General features: G+C 44.9%; 3 protein-coding genes across 3 annotated transcripts; 1 reads left to right on the plus strand and 2 right to left on the minus strand.

Moving 5' to 3' along the window:
- Positions 1-5,116: 5,116 nt before the first annotated feature.
- On the minus strand, positions 5,117-8,018 carry LOC131284514 (ATP-dependent DNA helicase DDX11). The gene is made up of 3 exons (XM_058313373.1): positions 6,108-8,018; positions 5,845-6,042; positions 5,117-5,776 (listed from the first exon to the last, which is right to left on the minus strand). The coding sequence occupies exons 1-3, from the start codon at positions 8,010-8,012 to the stop codon at positions 5,117-5,119; spliced, it is 2,763 nt and encodes a 920-aa protein (XP_058169356.1). The 5' UTR covers positions 8,013-8,018.
- A 1,439-nt stretch (positions 8,019-9,457) lies between these two features.
- Positions 9,458-11,073, plus strand: LOC131286174 (splicing factor 3B subunit 4). The gene is made up of 2 exons (XM_058315092.1): positions 9,458-9,494; positions 9,694-11,073. The coding sequence occupies exons 1-2, from the start codon at positions 9,461-9,463 to the stop codon at positions 10,902-10,904; spliced, it is 1,245 nt and encodes a 414-aa protein (XP_058171075.1). The 5' UTR covers positions 9,458-9,460; the 3' UTR covers positions 10,905-11,073.
- Positions 11,074-11,365: 292 nt separating this feature from the next.
- LOC131286749 (histone acetyltransferase Tip60) lies at positions 11,366-13,385 on the minus strand. Its single transcript, XM_058315747.1, has 5 exons — positions 13,270-13,385; positions 12,866-12,995; positions 11,970-12,797; positions 11,726-11,888; positions 11,366-11,648 (listed from the first exon to the last, which is right to left on the minus strand). The coding sequence occupies exons 1-5, from the start codon at positions 13,309-13,311 to the stop codon at positions 11,432-11,434; spliced, it is 1,380 nt and encodes a 459-aa protein (XP_058171730.1). The 5' UTR covers positions 13,312-13,385; the 3' UTR covers positions 11,366-11,431.
- Positions 13,386-14,570: the final 1,185 nt, after the last annotated feature.

A 14,570-nucleotide genomic window follows, 5' to 3' on the forward strand; every position in this document is an offset into this window, starting at 1 on the left:
TTTGTTGTGCACCCGGAACGCGGTTGGTTTGGGCTCAATTTTGATGAATATTTTCCATTCCTTCCCACCGTTAACACTCGCTAGCTAATTGTTGTCCACAGGGGCGCAACAAGCGGCACAACGGTCTGTACGGTCGAAAACCAAAAAAAAACCAACACCCTTTTCGCGCTTCCATTCGCGCCCGCTGGTTGATGCTGCTGGCTATTGGTATTTGGTTCTGAGATCCCCCAACACGTTGTGGTACACCGCGTGTACACCATCACGGGGTGGTACGCCAAAAAAGAGAAGAAGGATTAACAAAACGAGAAAAGGAAAAATGGTGGCACTTGACAACAACCGCGACGCGCCAACTCGCAAACCCTTGCGTGCACTGTGGTGCCATGTTTTTGGTTAAAATTTTTTTTTTTAATATTCATATAAATACACTCCCCTTTTCCGGTTGGCTTTTGCCATGCCGCATCCCAATGCCCACCTTGAATCCCGTCGTCGCATTTGTTTCGTGCACGAGCTGGCCTCCATTATTCAATTCAGTGTACCGTACAACAAAGTAAATTCATTAATTAAATTACCATTTACACACATAAGCGCCCACAGACACACATACACACACACACACACACATAGAAACTTATGGACGCTCTTGTCCACCGGGAGAAGCTGAGCCACGCAACATCCTACCGAAAATAAATGCACAAAACACTTGACAACAAAGCAGCGAAGAGGGCAAAAGAAGCTCAGCGCAGCACTTGGTGCTGAAGGATTAAACCATATTTGTACGGCCATTACGGGGTTTATTTTCCAATCCCTCGAGGTGGGCCCACTTTGCTTCTTGGCGAATGGTTTTCCAGAATTGAGTTCAGCTCGTCGGTCAACATTCCATTTTGCGATCGAAACGGAATGAAAATTAACCCTGCCAATTACGGGGGAAGGACTCGATCGAAAGGACGTTTCGTATAGCACACACACATCACAATGATTTTCCACAATTGTAGAAGATCTCCAGTGGATCGATCTACGGCCAGAGGAACAGATGGAACAGGAACCATTGGCTGAAGGTATTTAAGTTTAAGTTTCCCCAAATGTTAACAGCATAATAGTTGAACGCAAAGGAATGTTCGTTTCATGTAAGTTCGTCAAAGTTACTTCTAACGCTTCCCTCTACTCTACACGGAATCCATGATTCTCGTTTACCAGTTTACCAACGGAAAGTTACCATTTTAGCGCGTTGGCTCGCGCACTCGGATAGTTACCTTAAGCCATACGGCGAACCGGAGTTTTGATCAAAATGTGAAGGTTTTTCTTTATATTCCCCCGGGTAGCGTAAAAAATTGTTTTAAAAACGGTAGTGCTTTTCGACAACCGACCATCGAAATACGGGTGCCATACTATAAAGTGTACGAGGATTTTTTTCTTCTATTGCATGTCTACGGTCGGATAGCGTGTTAGCGTTGCAGGCGTGTTATATTAAACATTAACCATACCACACGTGCTCTTTCCATGTGCTTTCTAATGATGTGTCTATGTAAGTCATAAGCTAAACGATTGCCCCGGTTATTCCAAACCGTTCGCGTCGGAATATCTCAGTTAATTGATAAGTATGATTCGAAGTCTACCAGCCAGACTTTAGGTTAACGTTTTAAAACTAGGAATGTTACAGTACGGTTAAAAGAAAAAAAAACGAAAAATGGTAGTCAACGCAGAACTACGGGGAGGCAAAAGATTTTTTTTAATTGCAGTGCAAAATTATTACATGTACTAAGGAAACATACATTTTGGCACTCTTGTACTGTTAACCATCTGTTCCTTAAGGCCGGGAACTATGTAGAGACATCACCTTGGGAGTGTAACCACCTACTCGAATCGGGGATGTACGATACGATGTTTTCGTCGCGGGAAAATATCATCTAGAGGACACGAGTCACGTCGATCAGCCCCTCAATGGGGACAACCCTTGGCAGAAAAGGAAAAAAGGCATACACAAGATAACAAAATGGCAACCCAAGACCAATATAATATTAGCTAGATTTCGATACATGGAAACTTAATACCAACCGAAAGCTTACTGTGAACTAGGTGTAGGATATACTATGACACGAGCAAGTCATCGAAATAGAGATGCAATGCGGGAAGACACAATCGTTGAAAAAGGGAATATTTTTTGTTAGTGGCTGCCACTGGGGCCCATGCCGTTGACATCAGTATATATTATATATATTTTTAATTTTAACTCTGTTGCATCGTTCAACTCGTACGACTGCAGAGCGCGACGGAACCGCTGTGTTTTAAATTGTATATTTTATATATTCGCGAATTTTCGTCATGAACTGATTTTCGCTCGCGGTACGAAAGACATACGCAACCGTCAACGAACTGTATTCGATACCGGAATGAAAATTGACAATTCAAGGTGGAACTTTTTGGCTTTTCCAAAGTACTTTAGCTTCACCTGTTTTGTAGGAAGGAAAACGCGTTCCATCGCGGCGAGGATACCATGTGGATGCAAAGTAATTTACCACTGATCATCCAATCCGCAGGATAGGGAAACGTGTTAACAGTGCAAAACTCGTGAAGCTAAAACTAAAACCCGTTCAAGGAGTCGCTACCGTCACAAGCCTTATGCAAAAAAAAAACTGAAGAGTGTGGGAGAAACCATTGCCGATGAAAAGTGACACATAAATTGAAAGCAACAAAACTGGATAAAATGCCTTCCTATTTAGATGAATAGGTTATTACGCATGTTACTAGTTATTTTTTCTAGACACAAATAAAAAAACCAATCAAACAAGAACAAATAAACGGTAAACAATCCAAAAGCAAACCGGTTCGATCGTCATGTTGCCCCGATCATCGCTAGCCTTTAATGTACGTTGTATGTATTGTGTATGTCTTAAAAACTGTGTAAAGCAAATTTGCAAACATGAATACGAATGTAAACTCACGACCAATTAAAACTGCTTTAGTGTTGCTTGAAAGTGGCGACAGAAAAAAAACCATAATTCTCCTCTTCAACGTGGAAGGGCAATCAAATGCAATTTATCTTTTGTAGAATAGATAGGGAGCCGAAAAAGAACAGAGAATACCAAGTGTGATATATTCGAAAAACAAAAGCAGGGTGGCGTACACGCGAAGAAGAAAAAAATAAGTGCCGGAAGTATGCGAAACGCTTAATATTAAAGATATTGAATGTCGTGGAGGAAATGCTACGCTAAAAAAAAAAAGGAACTCAACAAACGTGTCTTAAATGCGATAGAAACCAACCAAGAAGATAGTAAGATCCAACCAAGAAGATACTAACATTTTCATTTTCCTCTCGACTCACCAGTTGGAAGCGAAGCCCGGCTTGAGTCGGCGTACCATACGTTACTTTACGTCTATTTATTGTCCTACGGCTAGAGTTTGCTGGATAGCCAGATGTAATTGAACGCAACAACTACCAACTCCTTTAGCATAAGCGATCACTAATGGCGTCTGCTAAAACAAAAAACGCAAACGATGCAACAAAAAACACAAAAAAAAAGCCGTGAAACCGAATGGAAACTAAATTTCTACTTTGTACCTGGCAGTCGGCCTCGTTGATGTTTGCGGACGCGCGTTGCAAGCCACAATCATGACGAGAGATTTAAATCTGACACGAACTTAGGGGGTATATGTGGACAGGAACGTTGTACGGAAATCTCGTAAGTTACAACCATTTCCAGAGGAGAGCGCTTTTGACGAGACGATACAAAATACAAGCAAATACGTTTACAAATATTCGAACGACAAATGGAAACTCGAGTGTCGAGCAGCGTAGTAATAGTAGGTCCTTCCTACTGGTTGGTGATTTCCAGTACAAGGAAAAATCGATGGAAAATGTAAAAAAAAATCCCGTTCAAAAATCATTTACAGGCAGGCTTTCCAACAAAGGTACCATCGCTATACGAACGTACGGAATATAGCCGCTAAAAGATGTTAATGTTCAGCAAACATGAAAAAAGAAAATCAGAAAAAATAAAGTACAATATCTTTTAACAGCTATGCGCAAACAAAATATCGTGTCTATATCAATGTATTGTTCCACCTCCATTAGTTCTGCTCGGTTCACCCATATCCAGTTTCTTGTATCGATCATACAAAAATGACACTACTAGTCCTGATACTACTGGTAGTTTTGTAACAGGGCTTTCTAAGAAGTCTCGAATCTTACAACAAATGTCAACCCCAAAATCCATCGCATGCAAATTAGAAAACATGGTGAAGTGAAAGGTTACTATAACGTGCACATGTGCACACACAAAACCCATGCTGCCTTCGTTGCTACATCGCTTATCAAAGGAAAAGTCTAGATGTGCCGGTATTTAGATGATACTGATATTAAAAACGGATAAGTATTTACCAATCAATGCTTCCATGTGAGCGCACTCTTTCGTACGATAATCGATGGAAATGTGGTGCACACATTCAAATTCCTTTACAATGTGCTTTAAAAAGAGAGTGGAGATGCGCCTTGATATACTGATGGATTAATCATAGTTTGGTTTTTTTTCTGTAAGAAGCATTTACAATATTGCGAAAGTGAACCGCTAACAACAAACTGCTGAGCTCTAACAAAGTATAAATAGTACATCAGCAAAAAAGACGACATGACAACCACCAAGCCATAGTAACAGTCAACGGATAAGAGAAAGTAAAAGAGTACAAGTTAAAACAACACCGTAGGTATTTAGAAACGTGCGTGAAAGATGTTAATATAAAGCAAAAGTTACGATCCAAGATCAAAAAACTGGCATGCGTTTTCAATGTAACACAGTAGATGGAAAAGTGTAATGGGTTAACAAAGGGAAACATAAAACAGTCCATTACAAAGGGAAAAACGATAAAAAGCTCGCGAGAAACTAAAATATGAAAATGAAAGGAATGCGAGTGCAAATGCAATAAAGCGCATAATTTTTCCTTTGCTACACGAATTCGCTACGAAATGTGTCCGATAATCGTCTGTGTATGAAGAAAATATAAACAACATTGGACTAAAATAGCCCATTATAACAGCAGACGTGGTGTTTAACTATTATAAATTTCTCACAATCCGAAAACACTCTTATGCGGACGAGCCAGTTTCCTCTACTGAAGGTGATATTTATTCTCCCCGTTTCATTTTATGATCGCGAAAAAACTTCACCAAGCTTCCGTGCGCCTGGCCGTACCTTTCGACGCAGGTCAATCGCTCCGAGATCCACACGGGAAGCTTCCGCCGAACGCGATCACTGTTGCAGTAGCGCGAATCGAGCAGCACGACCGCGGCATAGTCCCGTATATGGCGTACAGCACGGCCAATGCACTGATTGACGGCTTTCATACAAAGGTTCTCGTAATACTCATTTCCAGCCGCACCGGAACCTTTCGGCGTCGGTGCCTGCGATCGATCGAGATAACGCATCCGTTCCGCCAGCTCCGGACTGGTACGATTCGGATAGGGTAAACCCACCACCACCACACACCGGCCAAGTTCGTCGGAAAAGTTTAATCCTTCACTCAACTTACCACCGACGACGCTGAGTAGTAGCGCTCCGTTGGCCGACTTTGCCGCCCGACCATAATCTAGAAGCGTTTTCTCGACCTGTCCGGCGGCTCGCGGCTCGCGGAAGATTTTCTTCCGTTCCTCCAGCCGGGCCCGGTTACCCGATTCCTCCAACTTGCTGCAGAACAGCTCCAGGTAGTCGTAGGAGCTGAAGAAGGCCACCACACCGTGCGGTACGATCTGACAAAGGTTCAGAAGTGTCGACTGAAGCTCAGCCATCTGTAAAGAAGACAGGGTAGAGTTTACATTACACTCCATTCTTTTACGGAATTATTCAGTACACATACTTGTTCCGGGTTTTGACGATTACTAAAGTTGAACAGAAACTCCTTGCCCGAGGGGCCACGGGCAAGTGCGATCGGTAACACAGCGTCCTTGGGAACCACGTGGGGATAGCTTTTGATCGTTACCCGATCACGGCAATTGCGAAAAATCTGTTCGGTTAATTCCTCCGTCGGCTGCATCGTACCTCCCGCTAACACCAACTGAAAATAAAGTGAAATATACAAAATTAGAACACATTTATTTTCCGATATGATGCATTTCTCACCGATCTACAGCTTTGCACGATTTCCTCGAACCGAGCCTCCGGATTGAGAAGAAGATACTTCATTCTCGACTGCGGCGGATCCTTTCCGTTCAGCGTCAACAACACACGGCTATCGCCACTACCGTCCTCTGTGAGACACTCGAGAAAGTTAAGCAAAGGACGTATGACATTCCCCGTAGGTTGACTCCTCTGATCCTGCGGTGCATTCTCTTGATTGCTGCCATTTTCTACTTCCACCGTCGTTTTGGATGTTGCTCCAGTTGGTCGAACTTTCTTTTTCAACTGTACCTTACGCTTGTTTTCCTCTTCAAGTGTTTTCAGTAGACCTTTCAATCCACTTGATGAATCCCTCGAAGTCGTCCCGACTTTTGGTCGAGTTGACGCACACGGATCGACCAGTTCCGGTGGGCAACTTTGCGCAAATCCGTGAACTTTTTGTGCAATGTGCGTTCGTTCACAAAACGCTAGGATATCGGTAAGATTAAGATTGAATATGTCACCCTCGACCAGCAGCTCGTGTGGTTGTAGCATTCGAGATCCTTGGGCGGGAGTGTCGTTTGAACCACTGAGCGGTTTAACCTCCGTTGAGAGCAGTTTCCCCAGCCGGGTAGCGATAAAAATCAACTGATTGATCCGGAGAAGGTTTTTCGTGGAAAAACGTGCAAAGTAACGCGCTTTGTAAGCGGCCAGTTGCATCTTCCCCAGGCACAGCTGCTCGTAGCTCAGCTCCTGGCTGTGAATGGAAGCGATTGTGTCGAGGAGGTTGTGTGCCTCGTCGATTATTAAAACGGACCCTCGAAGATCAATTCCGGACTGTTGGCGGGTGCGCCGGTGCAAGATCAATTGGTACGGGACCATGAGCACCTGAGCGTCGGGAATTGCTGCACGCGATGCATAGTATGGACATGCCTTTTCGCGCGTTCCGGCTTTCACGAGATCCTCAATATCGGGCACCTCGAACAGGGTGCCGTTCTTCAGCCCCTCGATTGCACGTTGATTGTAGTAGGGACAGCTTTTTTGGCCTGTTTTACGGCGTTTCTTTGCGTTACTACTGCCGTCTTCACTGCTGGCGTTTCCCTTGGCCTTTCCACCCTTTTTCAGCAGTTCCAGGCAGCGTTCGTTTATCAAGGTATTGCTTTTCAGCTTCCGTACTTCCGGATTAATACAGAGACTTTGTCGTGAAGCCAGTGACATTAATCGTAAATCTTTCGAGTGGGTCGTTTCTTTCACCTCACCGACCACCTGACCCAGCTGGGAATGCGTTCGGCTGCAGAATATAACCTGCACTGGACGGTAGCGATCGAGTTCTTCTTTCCTTTCTTCAACGTCCTCATCTCCATCACTGTCATCGCTTTCATTGGGGATTAAAAATTCATCCTCATCGACTACAACATCCTGCTTCAAGAGTGGTTCTTCCTTCAGCATATCGGCTTTTCGATCGGCGGCTTCCTTCGCCGAAACCCATCGTAACTTTTGTAGCACCGCTTTATCTTTCAACTGCAACATATACTTTTTATAAGCTTCCAGCGCATCCCTGAAGGCAGTTAGTTCGCCCAGCTCATTCCGTTGGCCCATTGCATTGTACTGTCCCGTAATCCAGTCTCTGGCAACTTCATTCTCCTTTTCTAACCGAGCGATCTCCGCTCGGAGGTGATCGATTTTTGTACGTAATTCATCTTCCACCAAACGTTCGTAATCTTTCAGCCACGTAAGGGAACCGCATGTTAAGCTCAGTGATTTCCCTGTTCCGGTTGGACTTTCAAAGATTCCGATTTTTCCATTATGCAGCACGGTGTACAAGGATTGCATGAAGTCCAGCTGAATATCGTACGGTAAAAAAGGGAACGCGTAATCCGCACCCGTTTCCGGTGGTAGAAGCTGCTTTTCTGTTTTGAATGATGCCATTTTTCCTATTTTATATCATAATTCTTCTTCTTCTTCTTTCGCTATGCGAGTCGGGGTATATCCTCCTACGCTAAGTCGAACGTTTGTTCCCTTACTCGTAATCAGAGGCGTACCGACTCTGTCCGAACTCCTATGAAGGGGCTCGTCCTTTAGGACCGGCTAATAATAGCCATATGTCCACCCGCCGGCCACGGGAGGGATAATTCCTTCCGTTGTCAGGACACAAGAACTCGTGGTCCGCTTGATTGACTCAAACAGAACGAGATGTGCGGCAGCTAGGATTTTTCTGACCTGAGCTCCAGCTCGGCGTGACCACGCGGTCGTGCCGTAATCTTACTTTTCCGCTAACCCTTTCAGGAACTGCACTGCTAACCTCCGCTCTGATTCACTGCCGAACTGAAAACTGATATCATAATTCACCGTTTAAAACACTCTCGAGCACTGCACTTCCAACCGCGTTTGTTTACGATTTTTTCTTTTATTTACGAATTTCCGCGCGAATTTCAATTCTTTGACAAGAGGTAACCTAACGCGTTACTTAAAGCCTTTAGCACAGCGTTACGCGACCAAGGTTTCGACATCTCTTTCCCAGAATTAACTTTCTTAAAAACTAAGAAGTTTTAAAGGAAAATATTTCAGTACAAGTTATTTATGTTAAAAATAACCTCATTAGAAGAAACCTCTGTTCAAATCAACCTAAGTATCAAACAGTTGCTCGACAAATTTGATATTTTAGTCAAGGTGTTTGAAGCACCCGAGAGATGTCAAAAAAGACACATCTCCGCCATTGTGATTCAACTAGTGATGGGGAAACTGAATCCCTACAGGGATTCGAATCTTGGACATTCTACTGTATTTATTTGTAAAAAATAGGTTCCAGGAATTTTTTTACAGCAAAACTTGCAAATCGCGCAAAAAACTCAATCTATGTCCAATGGACATTCTACCCAGCGTTCGATTTGAGTAAATTTAAATCAATTACATTGTCTCTAGATCGACTAGTTATGTAACTAATTCGACTCAAATCATTGTGAGTCGATTCAAACAGTTTAGGATCAAGTCAGAATCGAATCAAATCGAGTCCCAAACAAATCAAAACAGATTCGAATCCAAACAAATCAAATCTGATTCGAGTCCCAAACAAATCAAAACAGATTCGAATCCAAACAAATCAAATCTGATTCGAGTCCCAAACAAATCAAAACAGATTCGAATCCCAAACCAATCAAATCTGATTCGAATCCTAATCGAATCAAATCGTTAGAATCCGTCAAATGGGATTCAAATCTTTAGAATCTGTCAGATGGGATTCGAATCTTTAGAATCCGTCAAATGGGATTCTAATCTTTGGAATCCCTCGAATCTCCGAATCTTCAAATCTTCCGAATCCCGATTCTGCCAACACTACTGCCAACACTAGATTCAACTGCAGTTAATTTCACTAAACAATGGCAGCCGGTCCAATTGCAGAGCGAAATCAGGGTAAATTTGTAATGTTTTAACCATCCATTTACTAATTTTTCTTCGTAATACGGCTCCAGTACTAGTGCCTCATCTTATGATTATAATACAACACATGTTGTGATAGTTACCAATGCTATCTGTGCGATATTTCTTCCTTCGTTCCATGGCAATGTTTTGTTTACATGTTGCTAACTATGTTGCTTTTTTCCTCTTGCAGATGCCACCATTTACGTTGGCGGGCTAGACGATAAGGTTACGGAGACGCTACTATGGGAACTGTTTGTGCAAAGCGGCCCGGTAGTGAATGTGCACATGCCGAAAGACCGCGTCACACAGATGCACCAAGGCTACGGGTTCGTGGAGTTTCTCGGTGAAGAGGATGCCGACTATGCGATCAAGATTATGAACATGATCAAGCTGTACGGCAAACCGATCCGCGTCAACAAAGCCTCGGCCCATCAGAAGAGCCTGGACGTGGGGGCGAACATATTCATTGGTAACCTGGACTTGGAGGTCGACGAGAAGCTGCTGTACGACACCTTCTCCGCTTTCGGTGTAATCCTGCAGACGCCAAAGATCATGCGCGATCCGGAAACGGGCAACTCGAAAGGTTTTGCCTTCATCAACTTCGCCAGCTTTGAAGCTTCGGATGCCGCTATGGACGCGATGAACGGGCAGTATCTCTGCAACCGGCCGATCTCGGTGTCGTATGCGTTTAAGAAGGACTCGAAGGGCGAACGGCACGGATCGGCGGCGGAACGTTTGCTGGCGGCGCAGAACCCCTTATCGCACGCCGATCGCCCGCATCAGCTGTTCGCCGATGCTCCGGCACCACCCGCAATGCATCCGGGCATGATGGGAGGCCATCCAATGATGCCACCGCCACTGTTGGCCCCCCCACCACCACCATCCAATCCGGCCGCGGCCGCCGTGTTACCGCAGCCACCGGTCATGCCACCGCCTCCACAAGCTCCGGGCGGATATGGTGGCCCTGGGTCGATTCCACCACCGCCACTCCCACCACCGATGGGTGTTCAACCGCAACCTCCACTGCCATCCGCGCCGCTTGGTCTTCCGCCACCGCCAAGGATGATCCCTCCGCCACCTTGGCAACAACCGGGAGCTCCGGCACCTCCCGCACCCGTCGGTGCGCCTGCACCACCGCCCGCACCATCCGCACCGTTTCCTCCGCCTCCCCCATCGTTCCCACCCGCCGGAAGCAACGCAGGACCATTCCCACCACCACCTCCGGCACCAAGTGCACCCCGACCACCACCACCCGGTGCAGTGCGGCCACCACAGCCACCTCCACCACAACTGCCCGGTTTTCCCCCGAGACCGCCTGTGGGTGGATTCCCTCCGCAACCACGACTTGCACCTCCCCCACCCTCCAATGCGTACACTCCGGACGGCTACGGTGCATTCTGATCTGTTTCTTTCATTCAAAAACGTGCTCAACGGGAACTCCAAAATTGAGTTTGTATTTTTTTTATTTTTCCTACTCTCCGCTTCCGCTGACACGCCGCGCCGGTGTGTCTCTACAATACGCCCATCGCACGCGGTAAAGATTGAAATAAAAATCTAAAAAAACTGGAATTGTCAATACCATTGTTTTTTCTTCCTCTCTTACTCGAACCTTTCGCGTGCCTACCAGCCCACTTCCCGCCGTCCGCTCTATGGCTTTCTTCCGCCCGCGCGAAGAACCACGAGAAGCCCGCTTCGATTCGTAGCTTCCCGCGTTCCCAAATGTTTTCCGTCTCCCCTCCCTCTGTTTACCGCCTAAACTTATCGACCTAGGAACACGAACGCACCCGAACACACATGCAAAAGAAAGGAGATCTTTAGCTAAACACCGCTCAATACATCCTACACGACGCACGACGCACCAACCTCAGCCGTTCGATTCTGCTCCGTTCCAATTTCCCACAAAACCCCCGCCTTGCATCCACCCTGCTCTACCATTTCGATCGTTTCGTCCAGTCTTTCGGCGTCCAGTGGAGACACTTGGAGTCGATGCGAATCTTGCGCTTGTCCATCGCCTTTCTGTGCTGATCTATTGTCTCCTTGTTGATGCAGATGATGTATTGGCCCTTGTAGTAGTTGATTAGATTTAGTATCTGTAGCGTCGAGATGACATCATCCTTTTTTATGCTCGTTAGTTCACAAATTTCGCTGAAAAAAGTAAACCGAGCGTAGATAAATTTACAAGCCCATGAAGAAGGCCCGTGGTGATAGAACTCTTCACTCACTTTATCGTAATTTGTGGCTTTTCGTTGTCTCCCGTTGGCTTCTGGAGGATTAGTATTTCTAGTATCGTTTGCGCCCAATAGCTGCGGTACGATAGTAACCCTAAGTCGGACAATGGTTTCTCCGGCGAACCCGTTTTTCCCTCGAATTTGGATAGTTCGTAACCTGGGGAACGAAGAAGGACGCATTAATTTCAGTGCACACAACACATTTCCGCCTCTTAAACATTCCCTTTCAACCACTTACTAAATTCTATCAGTAGCTTTCCGTAGCCCTTTCGCTGGTACGGTGGAATTGTCAGTATGCACGCCACGTTGTAGTCTTCCGTGCTTTCCTTTTCCTTCGAGAAGTAGCCCACGATGTGGAAACCGCGCGAATCGTACTCGGTCATCACGTAGAACAGGAACGGATCGGTGTCGTAGTACAGCGTTTTGTGATCGAGAAACAGCTTCGCCAGCAGGCAAAGGTTTTGGGCGTAGCTTTTGTTCTTCCGTCCGTCGATCTCGAAGAAGCTGATCGTGGCTTTACGGTAGATTTCATTCCCCGGCGGGTGGCGCAGGTTGCACTTTTTTGTGTGCCGCTCCAAACACTTGCGACTCTTGCGGTACTTGAGGCAGAACTCGCAAATGTAGATGCACGACAGGGAGCACATTTCCTGAGGGTACGGCGCAAAGTACCACGGCTTGATTCGGTGGCGTCCGAGCTCGATCAGCTGCACATTCTTCATGCGCGTCACCACGTCATCGTGGTGTGCCACCATGCTGCCCGATTGCCGCGGTGTCGGGGTAGGCGGGACATCTTCCGAGTTGTCCTCGTTTTCCGTTGATGTGGCTTTCCGTTTGCGACTGTTTTTCTTTTGCAGGGCCGCCTCCAGCACGGCACCACCGTTTACCGTGATTTCCGTGGGCGTCTGCACGGGACTGACGGGTCGGGAGCAGGTGAGGGCGGGAGGTAATTTCTTCGGTGTCGTTACACCCGTATTCTGGCCTGTCGTTAGGCCGTCCTTGCTGGGGAACTGCACCTTGCGCATATCCAAAAACTCTTCCGTTACCCATTCGTCTAGTCGTTTGTTAACTGATGGTAAAAAGCGCGGGATTAGAAAAAAATAGAAAACTTGCGTTCGCCACGAACAGGATACTTACAATCTACATAATGTACGTAGTAATAGTTGTTCCTATCCGATCCCTCCCTAATGCTGATGATTTCCGCCAACGGCCAGTCGTTCGTCCCGCTCATTTTCACCGGCAACCGGCAGCCCTCTTGCAGGGAAGACTGTAAACAGAAACGCAAACATTGGTTTAAACCTCCACTCTTGTTTCGAACATCAATTCATGTACGAGACACGACACATCGATAGCATTGTACAATAATCTCCAATAATCATTTTAGTTTCTGCTCGTAGCGCATCAACGGGCTTAGCTGTACTTGCAGAACTACATGCAGGAAGCGCAATGTTTACATCCTCAACACTACAGGGAATCGCTCGATACAGCGGCAGAGAGACGACGGAACGACATTGCGCTAGTGCGATTTGTTCACCACTTACCGCCGAATCGAAAATCGTGTGTGTTGCGTCTTCGGAATCCATTTTTCTGTGAAAATTTTCCTGAAAAACAATTCCTAAACACTAAACTTCTCCGATTCAAGTTTGTATTTTGGTTCGAAGTTTGACAGGTCGAAGCAACGGCTAGTGTGGTAAGCTCTCTGATGCACCCATCTAGTTCCTATTATTGGAACGGTGAACCCAGTTCCATCAAAAATCAAAATGACGGTTATGGCACTATGAATCTGCAAGTTAGGACATTACATTACAACAACATTAATTGTTAATACATTCTGAAAGGCCTAGTCAACTACAATAAAATTTGATACATAGTTTTCAATAAACAAGGATTAGTTTGACTGACCGGGGCTTGACTTACTATGTCATTCAAAATCAAGATAATAAATTTTCCGAACAATACTACAATCGGCTTAACACCAATCAGGTCAGGATGAATAATTTTTAAATTTTAATCGAAATTTTCAATGATAAAAGAGAGGAAACGTAAAAAACTTGTCACGTGTTTTGTAAATGCTTAAAAAATTAACTCTTGCTTTATTCAATATATTTTGTTAATTTTCCCAGGTTTTGAATACCTCGCCGTTTGAGGTGAATCGTATAAGCAAAAGCTAAGCTTACATTGTCGAAATATCAATTGTTCTATTTTTTTGAATATCAATTGTTTTTCCTCATACTAACGATGAAAATATGCTTCAAAGATAAAATATTTTCGATGTTTTTCCTTTTTACTTTCTTCCTTATCTTGTATTCTATGTATGTATTCTATTTCCATTTTGCTTACAAACTCAGGAAGAAATCAAACGTTTGTCAAGGGTCATACTTACCGAAACCATCCAAATGTGGTTGACGAAATACTCGCCAACGTTTCCACTTGGCACGAAATAGTTTCACGATAACGACACATGTTTGCAAAATATTGTTTTATTATATTTTTGGTCTCATTATCAGAGAAAGTAAAACCAATCGTCGTTGTGCACAATTGTAAGAGAAAGAAAAGAAAAAATCTACCCCATCCCCATACCCCACACCCCAGGCGCAGATCACAAAGCATCATAATTCTTACGAGAACTTTTTCCAACTGTCCACACTCGCTTCGATCCTGCTGCGTCCTCTCCGGATCCTAATACAAACACATAACGCAAGTGACACGCAAAACAATAATAATCATAACTTTATAACCATTTGCCTGCGTAGCCGGGTGCTGCTCTCGTTTCGTAACCGTTACGTATATTACGTAATTTTATAATGTTTTTCCTTTATTTTTTTAAACAAAGTTCCTTTGA

Source organism: Anopheles ziemanni, chromosome 3 (assembly GCF_943734765.1).
Source record: "Anopheles ziemanni chromosome 3, idAnoZiCoDA_A2_x.2, whole genome shotgun sequence".
Classification (NCBI taxonomy): Eukaryota; Metazoa; Arthropoda; class Insecta; order Diptera; family Culicidae; genus Anopheles; species Anopheles ziemanni.

Coding starts and splice junctions, on each gene's coding strand:
- LOC131286174 (XM_058315092.1), top strand. CDS start 9,461: ATGGCAGCCGGTCCAATTGCAGAGCGAAATCAGG. Junction 9,495..9,693: donor AATTGCAGAGCGAAATCAGG/GTAAATTTGTAA, acceptor TTCCTCTTGCAG/ATGCCACCATTTACGTTGGC.
- LOC131286749 (XM_058315747.1), bottom strand. CDS start 13,311: ATGGATTCCGAAGACGCAACACACACGATTTTCGATTCGGCG. Junction 12,996..13,269: donor ACACGATTTTCGATTCGGCG/GTAAGTGGTGAA, acceptor TTCTGTTTACAG/TCTTCCCTGCAAGAGGGCTG. Junction 12,798..12,865: donor CTACGTACATTATGTAGATT/GTAAGTATCCTG, acceptor TTTTACCATCAG/TTAACAAACGACTAGACGAA.
- LOC131284514 (XM_058313373.1), bottom strand. CDS start 8,012: ATGGCATCATTCAAAACAGAAAAGCAGCTTCTACCACCGGAAACGGGT. Junction 6,043..6,107: donor TCGTGCAAAGCTGTAGATCG/GTGAGAAATGCA, acceptor CTTTATTTTCAG/TTGGTGTTAGCGGGAGGTAC. Junction 5,777..5,844: donor ATCGTCAAAACCCGGAACAA/GTATGTGTACTG, acceptor TCTTCTTTACAG/ATGGCTGAGCTTCAGTCGAC.